This window comes from Pleurodeles waltl, chromosome 7 (assembly GCF_031143425.1).
Source record: "Pleurodeles waltl isolate 20211129_DDA chromosome 7, aPleWal1.hap1.20221129, whole genome shotgun sequence".
Classification (NCBI taxonomy): Eukaryota; Metazoa; Chordata; class Amphibia; order Caudata; family Salamandridae; genus Pleurodeles; species Pleurodeles waltl.
In genome coordinates, this window is record NC_090446.1 from 1,428,290,512 (window position 1) to 1,428,306,209 (window position 15,698).

At 42.4% G+C, this 15,698-nt stretch overlaps 1 protein-coding gene across 1 annotated transcript in view; it reads right to left on the reverse strand.

Moving 5' to 3' along the window:
• Window positions 1–15,698, reverse strand: part of LOC138247424 (mucin-5B-like) — a 65,191-nt gene that overhangs the window by 28,451 nt on the left and 21,042 nt on the right. Inside the window, exons 2-3 of the mRNA XM_069202057.1 lie at window positions 15,202–15,265; window positions 13,385–13,420 (exon numbers count right to left, since the gene is read on the reverse strand). Coding sequence (XP_069058158.1) covers window positions 13,385–13,420; window positions 15,202–15,265 — 100 coding nt within the window. The remainder of the gene's footprint in view (window positions 1–13,384; window positions 13,421–15,201; window positions 15,266–15,698) is intronic.

Here is a 15,698-nt window from a genome sequence, read left to right on the forward strand (position 1 = left end):
AGGTGAAAGGGAACAATGTCATGTTGTCAGATGTGAAATGGTGGAATACGAGGAAAATATAGATTTGCAATGAAAGAGAACAACAAGCATGGTTTAAAGTGAAGGCTGAAGTGTAAGAAATGTTGAGGTCTCAAGAGAAAAAAAAAAATCAAAAGCTACCATCAGAATAAAAGCTAAGCCCAAATTGCTAGGTTACATTTGTGACTGAACTATATTATGTGGCTACTAGTCTATTCAGAGGATTGTTATTATGGAAAGAGGAGGCATTATATTCCATGGCTTATGTATGTAAGTAATACAGTGGTGCAAGATTTTATGTAATGTGTTTTACCTTGGTTCAGTGATGTTGTTCCTAGGCAACCTGGATGCTTCCACTTTTGGAATCTGAAATGAAGATTCCTAAAAGATGAGCAGGCAGACAGTTGCCTGGGGATCAGGAGCTGATCAAGGGTCATTGTATGTAGCTCCAATAAATTCATATAAAGCATGGATTCCCAAAACCTTCCACCTTTTTTCCTATGCGGTCTATCGGTATTAATTAAATGAAAATACTTGGGGAGGGCAGCTAGTATATCTGGCACTGATTCATCGGTAAGCCAGGATTCTGTCATGAATAATATGTCTGGAGAGTCTGAGATCAGTAAATCAAATATCTCAAATTGATACTTAATCAGTGAGCCAGCATTAAGGTAGATGATTTTGAGAGAGTTTAAGTTCTTATTATTCAGCACAAAGCAATTTTAGTAATAGGCATCAAAGAAGGCTGAGAACCAGCAAGGATATTCTTAGTAGGAGTCTGATTATTCAGTGGAATCACCTCTGAATTCTGATTAATTATGGCAAATTTATCTAGCTTAAATAGCAAAGGAGTGTCTATTTGATAGCTTCCACAGTAAAGATTTCTTAGGTCCCCAGGGATATAAATGAGTTTACAGATATAGTGGCTGGTCCCAGAAAGTCATGGACTTTGCAGATGGTGCTCCTTCTGTGTGCTAGTGGCACCCCGCTGTGCGCGTCTGTAGTCAAAACTCTAACTTAGGCTAATAGTCTAACTTTGTTACTTTTCAGTAGTTACAAAGGTAAGTTATTATTACTAGTAACTTTGCTACCAGTAATTTTAAGATTACTAGTTAAACTTTTGGTCTAATTGTACCTTTGTGAATCTGGTCCAAAGTGTTTTTGTGACCAGGAAACTGGAAGAAATAAGAAATGTTGTGTTAAACATCCATTGACATCTTTTCTGTGAAATAAGAGCTTTGAAAACACTGTCAAACGTTTGATATTCAAATAGAAAGTGGGATATCCCACTTCATTCGGTCACCACTTTAACTGGCAATTTCCCTTTGATTTCACCATTCACAGCATATAGCATGGTGCAGTGGGTAAGCCTTCTGAAACCATTGGTCTCTTCCATTGGGTGTGATGGCATTTTGCTTGTCACAAAGTGTGTAAATCCACCTAAAAATAGTCTGCTTCAGTGCCAGAGCTTGTCTTTCCTTTTATTTATGCTTAATGGGATGCTTTATAGACTCTGGCATGCAAGTAGCCACAAGGCAAGCACCAGCCTGGAACAATCATATGCCCCATGCAATTGGTAAACTAAGTAATGGGTACATATGAGGAGACTGGCTACACACCCTGGAAGAGTCAGTGCCCTCAACAGTTGTACTGATGTGTCATGTGCCATCTCACGCTCATGATCCATGACCATTCCATGAACCTTGAAATATTACAGAGTGAAATTGCATGCAACATGACAGGAAATGGAAAATATCCTTACACACATCACTTAATACAAAAAATAAATTCTATGAAGGGGTGAGGGCACAAATCAATTCCATAAACAGTCCTTCCATTTTGTTGGTGCTCTGCATTCACATCTTGGTCTCTGTGGTCTAGTAATGTGATCACCGGTGGGTGCCTTTGAAGTAGTCTCAAGACGCTGCTGTTTACCATCCTGCTGCCTCAAACTCTATGTGCAGTACTGCACAGTAATGGCTAGTGTGAGGAATTTCATTGCCTTCTCTGCACTCATCACCTTCTCTGCACTCATCTTTTTTTTCGTTCTGGCCTTTCTTCTTATATACCATTACTTTTCATACAATCCACTTTTCTCTTTCACCCAATTCTATTCTTGGCCTGTTACTTGAACCTATTGTTTTGAATGGTCTGTATTTGTGTAGACTTTTTCTACGTGATACTTGTTATTTCACCCTGACCACATGTTTTTTTTTTCAAATTGTCTTTTATTCTCCAACTCTTTTTTGTATGTTTTTGTTTCTTCACTTTTTTTTATTTAAACATTTTGTCCACCATAGGGTTAGATTGCTGTGTGGTTTTCATCAATTCAAAAGTTGGAATGAAGTGAAGCCACTAGTATCATTCATTATACTCTGATGTGGCTTTAATACACTATGGGCAACTTTGCATACATTTATGTTAAATGTAGTGGCCATTTAGATGGTTGCTTTTGTTCGTACTTTCTGCCATGCTGTTGTTTTGCAGTAATAAAGGGCCTGATTCTAACTTTGGAGGACGGTGTTAAACCGTCCCAAAAGTGGCGGATATACCACCTACCGTATTACGAGTTCCATAGGATATAATGGACTCGTAATACGGTAGGTGGTATATCCGCCACTTTTGGGACGGTTTAACACCGTCCTCCAAAGTTAGAATCAGGCCCAAAGTGTCTATATTGTATGTCATATTTCATATATTCCTTCATTTGACAAGATATACATTATAAAGTTGGGTATTAATTAAGGGGGTTACCAAATACCTCCTTCTTTTTGTCAGAAAAGTTCAGAGCAGGAAAAATGGAACTTCATGCCCAGAGAAGGTCCCTCACAGGTGGAATACTTTTCAGCAGGTTTGTCCATAGAAGATTTCTATCTGGTGCTCAGATTATTACAGCACATTGAGGGTACATGCTGTAGCCATGCTGTAGCCAAAATGGACAGACACCTTCTTCAGAAGGTCCAGCAGAATTTGATTTGTTGCTGCAAAGAAAGCTCTGAGTAGGAACAACCTGACTCTTTCACCCAGCAGCAACACACTTTGTTAGATTGGCAAGGCAGGTTGGTTCTGGTCCTGTGGAAGCCTGTGGAGCTAAAATGTTTTCAAGTGCCAGGTTTCAACTTATATTGAGAGGTGTACATGTTGATATCAGCCAAGGGTCACGGTCCTTGAGGACAGCACTTGGGGGTCAAGGCACAGTCCAGCAGTGGTGAGCACCAGGCTCTAGGGCAGGTCCAGTAGGAATTGGTCAGCTAGGTATTTGCATGAGAAGGTCTCTTGCAGCTTATTGTGTCCCTATAGATTGAATACGAGATCAGCCTTATGTCGTTTGGAATCTTCTACTTTGTCCCAAGAACAAATAGAGAATAGGTCCAGCTTTCTGGGCTATTCTCAGGTCACAGATGGGCAGTCAGTCCTCTTTTATCCTTCTACAGTTAGAGAGTTATGTTGAGAAGGTTACTGTTGGTGCCAAATTAATTTCTAGTGCCAGTGGAGAAGATTCCTGGCTCCTCCCTAACCAATGGGGTAAAAGTTCCCAGGGAGAAAATTACCAACCTTTGTGGCATTTCCTGAGTGCCCTATTGCAAATAATCTTTCCCTGCCTAAATTCAAGGTGGCAGACCTTTTCTTCCTCTGTGCGGAGCTCATTGCACACCGTAGGCTTGTGGCCAGAAAAATGAGCAACCCCTTCTCTATGGTCACTTTCAACCTGTTATGGAGGTATCTCCTCTCTCACTGGGATTGGTGCCTGCCTGCCTGGCTGGGGAAACAAAGGAAGGGCCTGCCCACATATCAGCTAACATTTGATGTGACACAATAAGCCTCTTTAAAGTTAATCAAGTTCCTGGGCATGGCCCACTTGCCATCCTGTCAAGGCAACAGCATAATATCCTCATACCACAGACCTTTGTCCTGCTCTGAGGAATGTCTTCATGCCTCATCACTGGGGCTGGTCAGCTGCCAGATGACCTGTGAAGCTCAGGCAAATGGACGCCCAAGGCTTTAGGCAAGGAAAGTGTACATTTCTTCAGGTGTCTTCAAATAATTCATTTTGTAGTTGTTGCTTTGGCAGAGATAACGTTATTGAATATAATATTGCATTCTAATGCTTTGTCCTTCCCTACTTTTTTAGTCTCTTCAGGTGCCCTCTGTTAGAAATGGGGTCTTTCGTTGGCAGTCAGGTTACTCCCTGTCCAAGCAAGGACCCTCAGTCTAGTCAGGGTAAAAGAGAATCACCCTCAGCTAATCCCTGCTCACCTCCTTGGTAGCTTGGCACGAGCAGTAGGCTTAACTTCAGAGTGCTAGGTGTGAGGTATTTGTCCCAACATACACAGTAACTTAATGAAAGCACTACAAAATGACACAACACAGGTTTAGGAAAAAAGAAAATATTTATCTGAACAAAACAAGACCACAACAACAAAAACCCACACTACACAAGTCAAGTTATCACTAAAAATGCAAAAAGATTCTTCATGTAATTTTAAACACAATGCTAACGATGTTAGCGTGAAAATGTACCTTGGGTGCATCAAAAATAACCCTACACGGGCGAGTGTGCATCAAAAAGGGCTGGCGACGCATTGATTTGCGTCGTTTCTCCTTTAGTCGGGTTGGCGTGCATTGTTTCTTCTCTCCGCAGGAGAGCGATGCGTCAATCCGGTCAGAACTGTCGGGGCAAGCCTGCGCTGTTTTTACTTGCCCAGCGGTGTTTGCATCAGCAATCCAGCTGGGCGATGATCTGAAAACCACGCAGCGCGGGTTGCGATATCACCAGCCTCCGTCAGCGATGCTGTGTGTTGTTTCTTCAGCCCCGGGTGTTGATCTTCGGGACGCGTTGCAGGCTAGAGTCGATTTTCAGCCGTGAAGTCGGCGGCGCATCGATTTTTCAGATGCAGATCGGATTTGCATTGATCTTTTCCCCGCACGCCAGCTTCTCCTTTCAGGGTCGCAGGAACTGGATGGGCACCACTTGGCAGGGTATGAGTCTCCCCAGAGACTCCAGGTGCAGGCAGAGAGAAGTCTTTGCTGTCCCTGAGACTTCAAACAACAGGAGGCAAGCTCTAAATCAAGCCCTTGGAGATCTTCACAAGAAGGAAGGCAAAACAAAGTTCAGTCTTTGTCCTCTAGCACAGGCAGAAGCAGCAACTGCAGGATAGGTCCACAAAGCACAGTCACAGGCAGGGCAGCTCTTCATCTCTTCTCCAGGCAGAGGTTCCTCTTGGTTTCCAGAAATGTTCTAAAATCTGTGGTTTTGGGTGCCCTTCTTATACCCATTTTGCCCTTTGAAGTAGGCTTATTTCAATGAACAGTCTCTCTTGATTTTGAAATCCTGACTTGCACAGTCCAGGCCCTAGACACTCACCAGGGGGTTGGAGACTCATTGTGTGAGGGCAGGTACAGCCCTTTCAGGTGTCAGTGCCCACTCCTCCCTCCTAGCACAGATGTCTCATCAAGAAATGCAGACTACACCCCAGCTCCCTTTGTGTCACTGTCTAGAGAGAGGTGCAACCAGCCCAACTGTCAAACTGACCCAGACAGGGAATCCATAAACAGGCAGAGTCACAGAAATGGTATATGCAAGAAAATTCTCACTTTCTAAAAGTGGCATTTTCAAACACACAATCTTAAAATCAACTTTACTAAAAGATGTATTTTTAAATTGTGAACTGAGACCCCAAATTCCACATGTCTATCCGCTCACAAATATAATCTACACTTTAATCATATTTAAAGGTAGCCTCCATGTTAATCTTTAGAGGGACAGGCCTTACAACAGTGAAAAAGAAATATAGCAGTATTTCACTGTCAGGACATTCAAAACACATTACTATATGTCCTACCTTAACCATACACTGCACCCTGCCCTTGGGGCTACCTAGGGCCTACCTTAGGGGTGTTTTACATGTAAGACAAGGGAAGGTTTAGGCCTGGCAAGTAGGTATACTTGCTAAGTCGAATTTACATTTAAAACTGCACACACAGACACTGCAGTGGCAGGTCTGAGCCATGATTACAGAGCTACTTATGTGGGTGGCACAACCAGTGCTGCAGGCCCACTAGTAGCATTTGATTTACAGGCCCTGGGCACCTCTAGTGCACTGTACTAGGGACTTACTAGTAAATCAAATATGCCAATCATGGATGAACCAATTACATACACATTTTGAATAGGAGCACCTGCACTTTAGCACTGGTTAGCAGTGGCAGAGTGCCTAGAGTAACAAAAACAGCAAAAACAGAGTCCAGCACACATCAACAACATGGGAAACAGAGGCAAACAGTTAAGGGAGACTACAACAAGTATGAAAGTCTAACACCCTCCAAAATAGTTTGGACACCTTTGTGGCCATTTGTTTGTGAGCATATGTAAGCATGCCTCATGGGCTAGCCATGGGGATTCTTACTTCACTTATTACAATTCAGTTATTTTGATACTATTTACATGAGCTCAGTACTCCAGGTGTTAATAATTTTTAATACTTAAGTGGAGTTTTGCTTTTTTCCTCACTTCTGGTGTGAGGTTTATGCTCTCTTCTAGCAGTAAAACAGAATGTCTTACCAAAAGGTTCATGATCCATCACTGGCAACTTCACTTCCTGTTGGGGATGGACAGCTGATTAGAAGCGTGGGGAGAAGGATTCCCCTCCTTCGTCTTGATCTGTCCTTGGAGAACACTGATGTGACACCCTGTGTTATGTAGTTTTGTTGATTCTCACAGACTGCTTTCACAGTGGCAGCAAGGCATTGGCCACTAGTTTTGGTGTTCTCATGCTTTCCCTTGCTCCCTAATCGATCCTCCAATTTCACCTTAGGTCAGGGACACACAGCTGGCTAGATGCGTATGGTGAAGGATTCCCTCCTTTGTTTGGATTTGTTTCTTGTGGTATGAATTAATGAGGTGTTTTTATTGTTTTTTTGATCTTCTCAGAGAGTTTCTTCTACCAAGGTGGTTTTCATTTCCTGGAAATTTGGGTTTTTATTTGTTTTTTCTGTTTTTCTATAGGTTAGTGCCACTCTCTGTTTTCAGAGGTGGTGGTTACACAGTATTTTAAGTGGATTCACATCATCTGTCTGCCAATGACCTATTCTGTTCCAAGAGGTGGTGACTATGTGGTGCATGGAGATGATGTCATCACTTCCTTCATATGCACATTCACCTTTTCTATCACGCTTTCTCAGCTCTTTTGTGGATAATTTTAACACGATGATCATTTTTTGTCTTCTTTTCTCCTTCGTCTTTCTATATGTTCCTCTATACTCTTTCTTTTCTATTTGGGTTTGATTCTTGCTAATGAGCAAGCATGTCTTTTATTCCCTACCCTAAAGGGGTCTACCTTTACTCTGGTCTGATGATGACCCCAGGGGAATAATCCTAATTTTGGGTCCAAACGGCAACTTCATTTTTAGCCCACCCTCAACCTTTTTTGTTGGACACAGGACTTTTATATTCTATGATATTAGGTTGAAATCCCTGAATCTAGTAATCCGAGGGAGGTTGGGTATGTTGTATATTTTGTATATATATTATTCATGTTATGGTTCACTGTTCTTCAATGGTTCACTGTGCCGTCACTTGGAGCACCTTTCTTTCCTTTTCTCTTTTCTTTTTTTGAAAAATACAATATTTTGAAAGTTGCTGTATGTTATTATGATTTCTTGAAAGGTGATAATTGACCCAGATAATAGGTCAATATAGTTTCCATGTCTTGCAATTATAGTTTTGTTTAATGTTCCCTTTCCCTGCAAAACATTTTGTGTGAATGTTGTCCTGGTTGCAAGGGGGAATATGTCCAGCCATATGGGTTCTTCTCATAGGACTCAACAGCAAGCAGAGTCCTTCTTGTGTCTTGCAGAGGTCTAGTAGTGTTCTGAAGAAGCTACCCAGGATGCCCCAGGATGCCCCATTTATACCTGGTACTATTGTGTGAGTGGGGAGGCACTCCTGACCCCTACCTAATCAAATTTGGAAAAGTGTTCCCTGGGGCAACTCTACCAACTTTTGCAGTAGTTCCTGTCTGCCTGGCAGCAAACAGTCCCATGCTGTACTATCCAAAACCAACATGGCTTACCCTTTCTTCCTCTGTGCAGAGTTCCCTGTGCCCACACAGAGGTGCAGCTATGGAAATGGACAAACACTCCCTCAGGTCACTGTAAACCAGGTCTGTGGCAGCTTCTCTCCCACTGGGGTTTGAGCCAGCCTGATTAGGAAGACAGAAGGTATATATTACATTTACACATGTCCTCCTTTCAAATATACCCTGCCTTAGAGCTAGTAAAGTCTACTTCAGAGGTGACTTATAGTCAACTTTGTTCCTCTACATGTTCATGGAACTACTTGGGGACTAGCAATATCCTTACAATGTACGGCGGGAGTACTTTACTCCTATGGTATCTATACCGCTGTGACTAGAGTGAGGTTGTTTCCCTCGTGAGAAGACACATCAGATATTGGGATTGATCTCAGCCACCTAATTTAAAACGTTTCCTTATCACTTCTCAAAATGGTCTGCATTTTTGACAATAGCATATTTTATATTGCTTTTCTGGTTGAAAAGTGATGCTGTGCCATTTACTTCCCCCTCACTCTTCCTTTTTAGGGTCGAACGCAAAGCGCTCTGTCCCTGGTGTAATCTCTCTGTGGGCTTTTAACCACACCCATGTCAAGCCCATCAGTCTGGTTGGTTTGTAGGATTGCCTTTTAAAATTAGCTTGATTTAATTAGTGAAAGGCATGCATTTGTCCAGGCTTTTCCGGTGTTTAGCCCATCTCAAGCGTACCGTCCAACTACTGAAAACATACGAGGCTACATGTTTTCCATATGGTTTCTACATTATTTTGAAGGCAGTGCAATCTCGCTGGGCAGTAGTAGAGTGCATTGCATGACATCGAACCTGTTACATGGATATTTGCACTTTTGCCGGCTACATGGTTAATTACAATTTTGCGGTTACATGGATAATTGCACTTTTGCTGATATGTTTCACTGTGAGCGAATTTCTGTTTCCTTTTGTGTGTTTGCTTTGCGCTAGTTTCAGCCATCGGCTTGCTTATGTGTAATTGTTTTATTTTTCAGTTTATGTGGCAAGAAAAGTCCAGTTGGGAGTTTACAACGCTAATAGCTTCAACTCGAGTAAACACAAGACCCATTGCATTGCAGATGCTTGTTTATTATGTAACTCCTCCAATGTTGTAGACTTGCACAGGCACACATGATTGGAATGTTGTCCTTCTCCACCAACTCCATCCATTCATTCGTTCAATCTTTCACTGCCCTTCTCTCTTTTTATTTAAGATCCCTCATTTTCTTTCTATTTGTTTTGTTTAAGATTCTGTATCAAGGGAAAGTTCGAAGTAGAAGGAATAATTTATTAAGATGACTGTTATTCGTCTTATACCTGCTGTTATTCCCTTTTTAGTAAACACACCTTATTTGGTACAAATCACACTCTGTCTACCTGCTGATGATCATTGTGGATGGCTTAAGAAATGTGTATCTCATTTGTAACATGAGAAGAGTTCAGAAATCATATATGTTAGCTGTTCTGCCTATATGTCTCTATGTATTTGTCTGTGCCTCTCCATTGCTTTGTGTGATACCATGTTCTATTTTGCACAAGGTTGTTTATGTGTGTGTGGATTTGTTTCAGTGTAAGTGTTCCTGTCTATGTTAAAGTTTGTGCTTAACCGTTCATGTCTTTGTTGGGGTTTGGTTATATGTGTTGGCATGCTTCTTTTAATGTATCTGTCTCGATGCAAGTCGGCTATGTTCTTGTGCTGTTGTGCTTCCTGGTGTTTGTCTGTATTTAGGCATTAACTGAGAAAATATGAGTACTTTTTTATGAATGGGTGTCAGTGTGCTTCTGTTCTCTGTTTTGTGTTAACTAGTTGCATGCTGCTGACTTCTGCAGTGACTTGTGATTTAAGGTTTTGAACACAGCCAGACCCACTCAGGAGTTTACCTTACTGATGCCTCTACATGTAGTCCCGTAAAATTAGTATGTAGCACTCTGTATTTACAGTGCCTAGAAACTGCAAAACCTTCATTTGTAAGTGTTGCGTGAAAAACACAATGGCCCTCATTCTGACCCTGGCGGTCTTTGACCGCCAGGGCGGAGGACCGCGGGAGCACCGCCGACAGGCCGGCGGTGCTCCAATGGGGATTCCGACCGCGGCGGTAAAGCCGCGGTCGGACCGGCACCACTGGCGGGGTCCCGCCAGTGTACCGCGGCCCCATTGAATCCTCCGCGGCGGCGCAGCTTGCTGCACCGCCGCGGGGATTCCGACCCCCCCTACCGCCATCCAGATCCCGGCGGTCGGACCGCCGAGATCCGGATGGCGGTAGGGGGGGTCGCGGGGCCCCTGGGGGCCCCTGCAGTGCCCATGCCACTGGCATGGGCATTGCAGGGGCCCCCGTAAGAGGGCCCCTACATGTATTTCACTGTCTGCTGCGCAGACAGTGAAATACGCGACGGGTGCAACTGCACCCGTCGCACAGCTTCCACTCCGCCGGCTCGATTCCGAGCCGGCTTCATCGTGGAAGCCTCTTTCCCGCTGGGCTGGCTGGCGGTCTGAAGGCGACCGCCCGCCAACCCAGCGGGAAAGTCAGAATTACCGCCGCGGTCTTTCGACCGCGGAACGGTAACCTGACGGCGGGACTTTGGCGGGCGGCCTCCGCCGCCCGCCAAGGTCAGAATGAGGGCCAATATATCTCATATTTTGAAAAAATCCACTATGCAATGCAAGCTATTAACAACACACACCTATCTGCTCCAGCATAATGTATTTCCCCAAAATAGCAAGAAAACATTGCCTTATTTACATAACAGAATATTATGCTTGAAATGCTAATTCTCACATTCTCCAGTTTAAAGTCCATCACCTCGCAAGGTGTCTGTGCCAACGCCCTCACACAATGCCCTTTCTATCAAACACTGGCCTTGTCCTCGCACTCTGAATTGCTTTAGTCCTCAATTCTACCTGACTCACTTACTCCCTTTGCAACCTATAGAACTTCTTTAAACCCACATCTATACAGTCACGCACAAATTAATCCACCTATCCATTCATGCCTGCACCTATGCATCCATCCATTGATCCAATAATTGACTAATTCTTACATTTACTCACTCACCCATACACACAACCATGTAGGCAAACTTGCCAACCATTGAAGAAGCATCTTCATTTATGAAAATGCCAGACAAATTGGCATTGTCTGTGCTTTTGTTGAAGACGATGTGTCTGCCGAATTATAAAGTATTTAAAAAACATAAAAAAATGGGCACCTGTGAATGCACTCACAAGCGCGGCCATCTTGGTATGATATTTGCCATACTTTATTTAGGATAAAAAATAATGGGGAAATACCATTTTAAATTGGATGACAGGATGTATTTAACATTTGGCAAAGCCAATATTACTGTGGCCAACCATTTAAGACCTTCTGACTTATCTATTCTAGTTCAGTTTCTTGCTCATTTTCTAAATACGGCAATGGGGTGTGAGATGTATGTATACTACTCAGTGGTGGCTCCTCTGCTATGGCAGAGGACCGTCACCCCCCACCAGCAGCAGTAGCTGCAAACCTTTTACTACAAAATGGTAATAAAATATGCTTATTATCATTTTGTAGTAAAAGGTGCGGGGCATTGGGGATGACAGACAGAGAGGGGAGTGCATAGAGGACTCTTCTCAGTGCGCACGTATGTTTGGACGTGTGTCTCTGAACGGCCAAACACACATGTGCACTGTGCTCTCTCCAGCCCAGCACTGTGTTGCCAGGCTGGAGAGAGCAGGCTCAGGCTCTCAGTCTGCCTGGGAGCACCCTGGCTGGGCTCTCCCAGCCAATCCTAACGCTGCTCTGAGCAGCACTAGGATTGGCCGCAGGGCAGGCTGGGAGCTTGTGCCTGCAGCCTGCAGGAGAGGAGAGGCGTGGTGGTGGTGGTGGTGAGTGAAGGTAAGTGTATTTTTCATTATTTAATGAATTCCCCCCATGCCACCCTGCCCCTTCAAAGCCCCACAAGCCGCTCCTGATACAACTGATAGATTGGAAGAAGAGATGCAAGGAATCATTTGAGCAAGTCAAAGAGCTCAAGCATGACCTCTGACTGCTTATTCTACAAGGGCTTCCGATGTATACGTCAGATGTAGACTAGAAAGAAATTGTAAGGTACCATTATATACTTTCTGCATGATCTTCATAGCAGAAGACGTGTAAAATATGCACATCACTTTTGGAAAGAAGGATGTCTGCTTGGAAAATATCACAAGTTTGAGCTTTTGAATAGGATATTACATTCATTTCTCACATTCATCTTAACATGTAACACATACCAAATTGGTTCAAGCCTAAGGCCTTAGGAATGCGCATGAATGTGTCTAGATCTCACAGCATGCACAAAGGATGTTCATGTACTTTTAAAATGTTCATAGTTAATAGTGCAGTAGAAAATATGAATAGGATTGTACGATGTTCATAATCGTATGGATGCACACTGTCTTGTTATGTATAGTGTGCATTTTGAATAGTCGACATTAGTCTATAGGATACATTTAGACAAATTTGTGAGATTGTCCTTCCTTATATATTGCACTCCTGGAAAGGTATATATAACGAATTCTAGAGATCTGTAACTGGCCTTAGTGATTTTGTTGGACAAATCATACACTGTAGGAAACAATCCACGGCCAATGTCATTAGTGGACTCATTCTACTTACCTTTTACCGATGTTATACATGTGTATCAGATTTCAGGATGATATGCAAACCTATTATTTTATACCATAAATTTGGATGGCTGTGACTTTTTTCTCCACATTTTGTAAAATACAATTCCAGCACAATTTATAAAAGTGGGTTTCCTAATTTCTCCTGCTAACCACACCTTTTCGGATTAAGGCCCATATTTATACTCTTTTAGCGTCGCATTCGCTCCGCTTCTTGATGTAAAAACGGCACAAGCTTACAAAATACAATTATATTTTGCAAGTTTGCACCACTTTTGATTTGTAGAATGACGCAAATGCGGGGCTAAAAAAGTATAGATATGGGCCTAAATAGGTAGCAGTGAAAAATATCACTAAACTATTTTTTGCTGTAAGGAGTGACAGTGATACTGCCACACCTTTTCTAATAGTCAGTACTGTTTTCTGCATTGAAGAGTATGCCAGAGAAAAGATGAGACAGTTGCCAGAAATAAGGTTACAACTGAATGGTACCATTCTTTACTGGAAGTGCTCTAAATACAGAGGTGATGTCAGCAGTAATGCTAATACATCTGCTGTTCTTGCCGCCATATTTACAATTATTGTTGGCAAACATAACAAGCGTCATATCAACATCAAAATTAAGAATAATACTTACGGGATGCTTGAGTAGGTGCCATCGTCAAGGCAAATCCTGAGGGATAGAATAGAATCAGGTATTACAGGAGTTAGAGTTTTCTGGTAAATAAAGCATGTGAGTTATCTCCCATGACTTACATGAGAGAAGGGACATTGGCAGCTCTAGGCAGCAGGCTCTGACCTACAACCAGAGTATTATCTTCAATGCTGTAAAAGTGCCCCCACTAGGTAAATCAAACAGGCTTCATTTGTAGATGAAGTCTACAATATAGGCAGGCAGCATCTTTCAATGTTTGTGTAAAAGAAGGACTCATAGGGTGGTGGTGCAGAGCCTGGTGAATCCCTTCTTGAATGGATGCTGTGAGTAACATACCTGCATCTATGCCCATCAAAACTATGTGATTATTCGGACATGCACAGTCCATCCATAGCCAATTTGGATGAGTGCGACCTTGGTTACTTTTCACACACTGATATTTACATATTCTGTGAAAGTGGCCAAACACGGAAGACACTTTATCTAGTCTGCAACCGTGCAGTCATAAATTACGCCATTTTATGTACTGAGTTTCTGGGGAACCTCGCTGTTGAATTCAGTACCATCTGTATATAATAATTAGCTATCTGAAAACAGGGCCAAACTTTCCCAAATTTCAGGCGTCCTTTGGTGAGGCCACGTCTGTAGCTCAGTTAGTAATAGTTATATAAGGTGCAGGTTTCACAGGTTTGTGTCTGAAGAATAATTCCTGAGTGTTGAATAGGTGTATGGAAGAGATTGGCACCAAATGCATCAGGCAATGCATTTTTTGCTGACCGTAAACTGTTCACCAGTGAATTTAATTACATTTCTGAGCCAAGACTGGAGATAATTCTTTGTTGACTGATTCATGAAGTCATGAGGTTCTCCTCCAGGTACAATTTGGTCTAACTCCTCCCTCTGTCTCAGCTTGTACTCATTTAATTTCAGAGATATATCACTGCTGTTTCAGTTAATTGACTTGTCATTTTTATGTAGCCAAGAGGCTAAGAACATTTATGACTTTTCTTTCCAGGGGGTGTGTTACAGTAAGTGCCCTGAGAGAACAACAAACATTTTCACCCACTCTTTGTTCCCAAGGAGCTCTTTGGTATCATATAAGAGGCCATGGTTGTTCATGCAGCCTCTTCTATAATATGGAATGTGCCAGAGGACATTTTTAGCAACTGCACCTATGAACTAGAGCTTGCTCAATTGCATGAGGACATGGACAATGGGCCACACAAATGAGGAAACACTTTACTTTTGAGCCCATACAGTATCACCAATGTACATGCAGAGACAAGGGAGCTGTAGGGGGGTGTGCCCTATAGTGCAAATAGAGTGGTGGGAAGTGGTCCCAGTGTCCTCCCAGCCGACCTCCAGCAGGAAGGTGCAGTAACTCACTGCATCTACCAACAGAATACTCCATACCCACATTTAAATACAAGTCCAGGTATGTGCCGCCACAGTGAAAGATGGCCTAGCATCTTCAAAAAGATGCTAAGTGATCTGTGTCTACCCAACCCCTTTCTATTTGAATCTTCTTTTTTCAGGTTGTAATATTTGATATGGTTAACTCTGAGAATATGCTTCCTAAAGTACCTCAAATAGAATATAAGCATATTTGAGTCAAGCTCATGCTTATATATTTCCTAACACAGGACTGGTAGGCTGTGCACTGAAAGTGATCATGAAGTGTTAGGTAGATATGTGAAACAATTTAAATGGAAGCCATGAATAGATATTCTTCATGCAATGTGAATGTTTGGTTTGGCATCTGATAAACACTGTGGTCATTTGAATCACCGTATCCTCACCCATGAGGAGCGCCAGTAGAATAGTGTCCTTATTTCCCATTGTGAGCGATGGCATTGAGGTGATCTGGAAAAAAGAGTAAGGTTTACATAGTTATGCGTCACTTTGATGTGGCTATGCCATAACCCTAAAATAAATTATTCTTCCAAAACAAAACATGAAATCTTATGCTAGCACATTTCTTTTCCTTTTTATACAGATTTGTAATGTTCAAAACTTGGAATTATCAACCAGAACTTTGGTAGAGTACAGATTGAGCTAAAAACATATGTTGTCTTCTGAGAAAAACACCACAATGTGCTTCAAGTTGGAACTAGCATTATGAATGAATTTTATGTCAAGAACAGAGGCTCCTAGTATGCCTTCTAATCTTGCTTTAATAATATAGCAGCAGTCAAGAACTACAAATACCAAGAAGCTCAGCAGCAGGCTGGCTAATGGGACAAAAGAATGTAACAATAGTAAGCACCAATAAGGTAATCAAACTGGCAATAGAGTG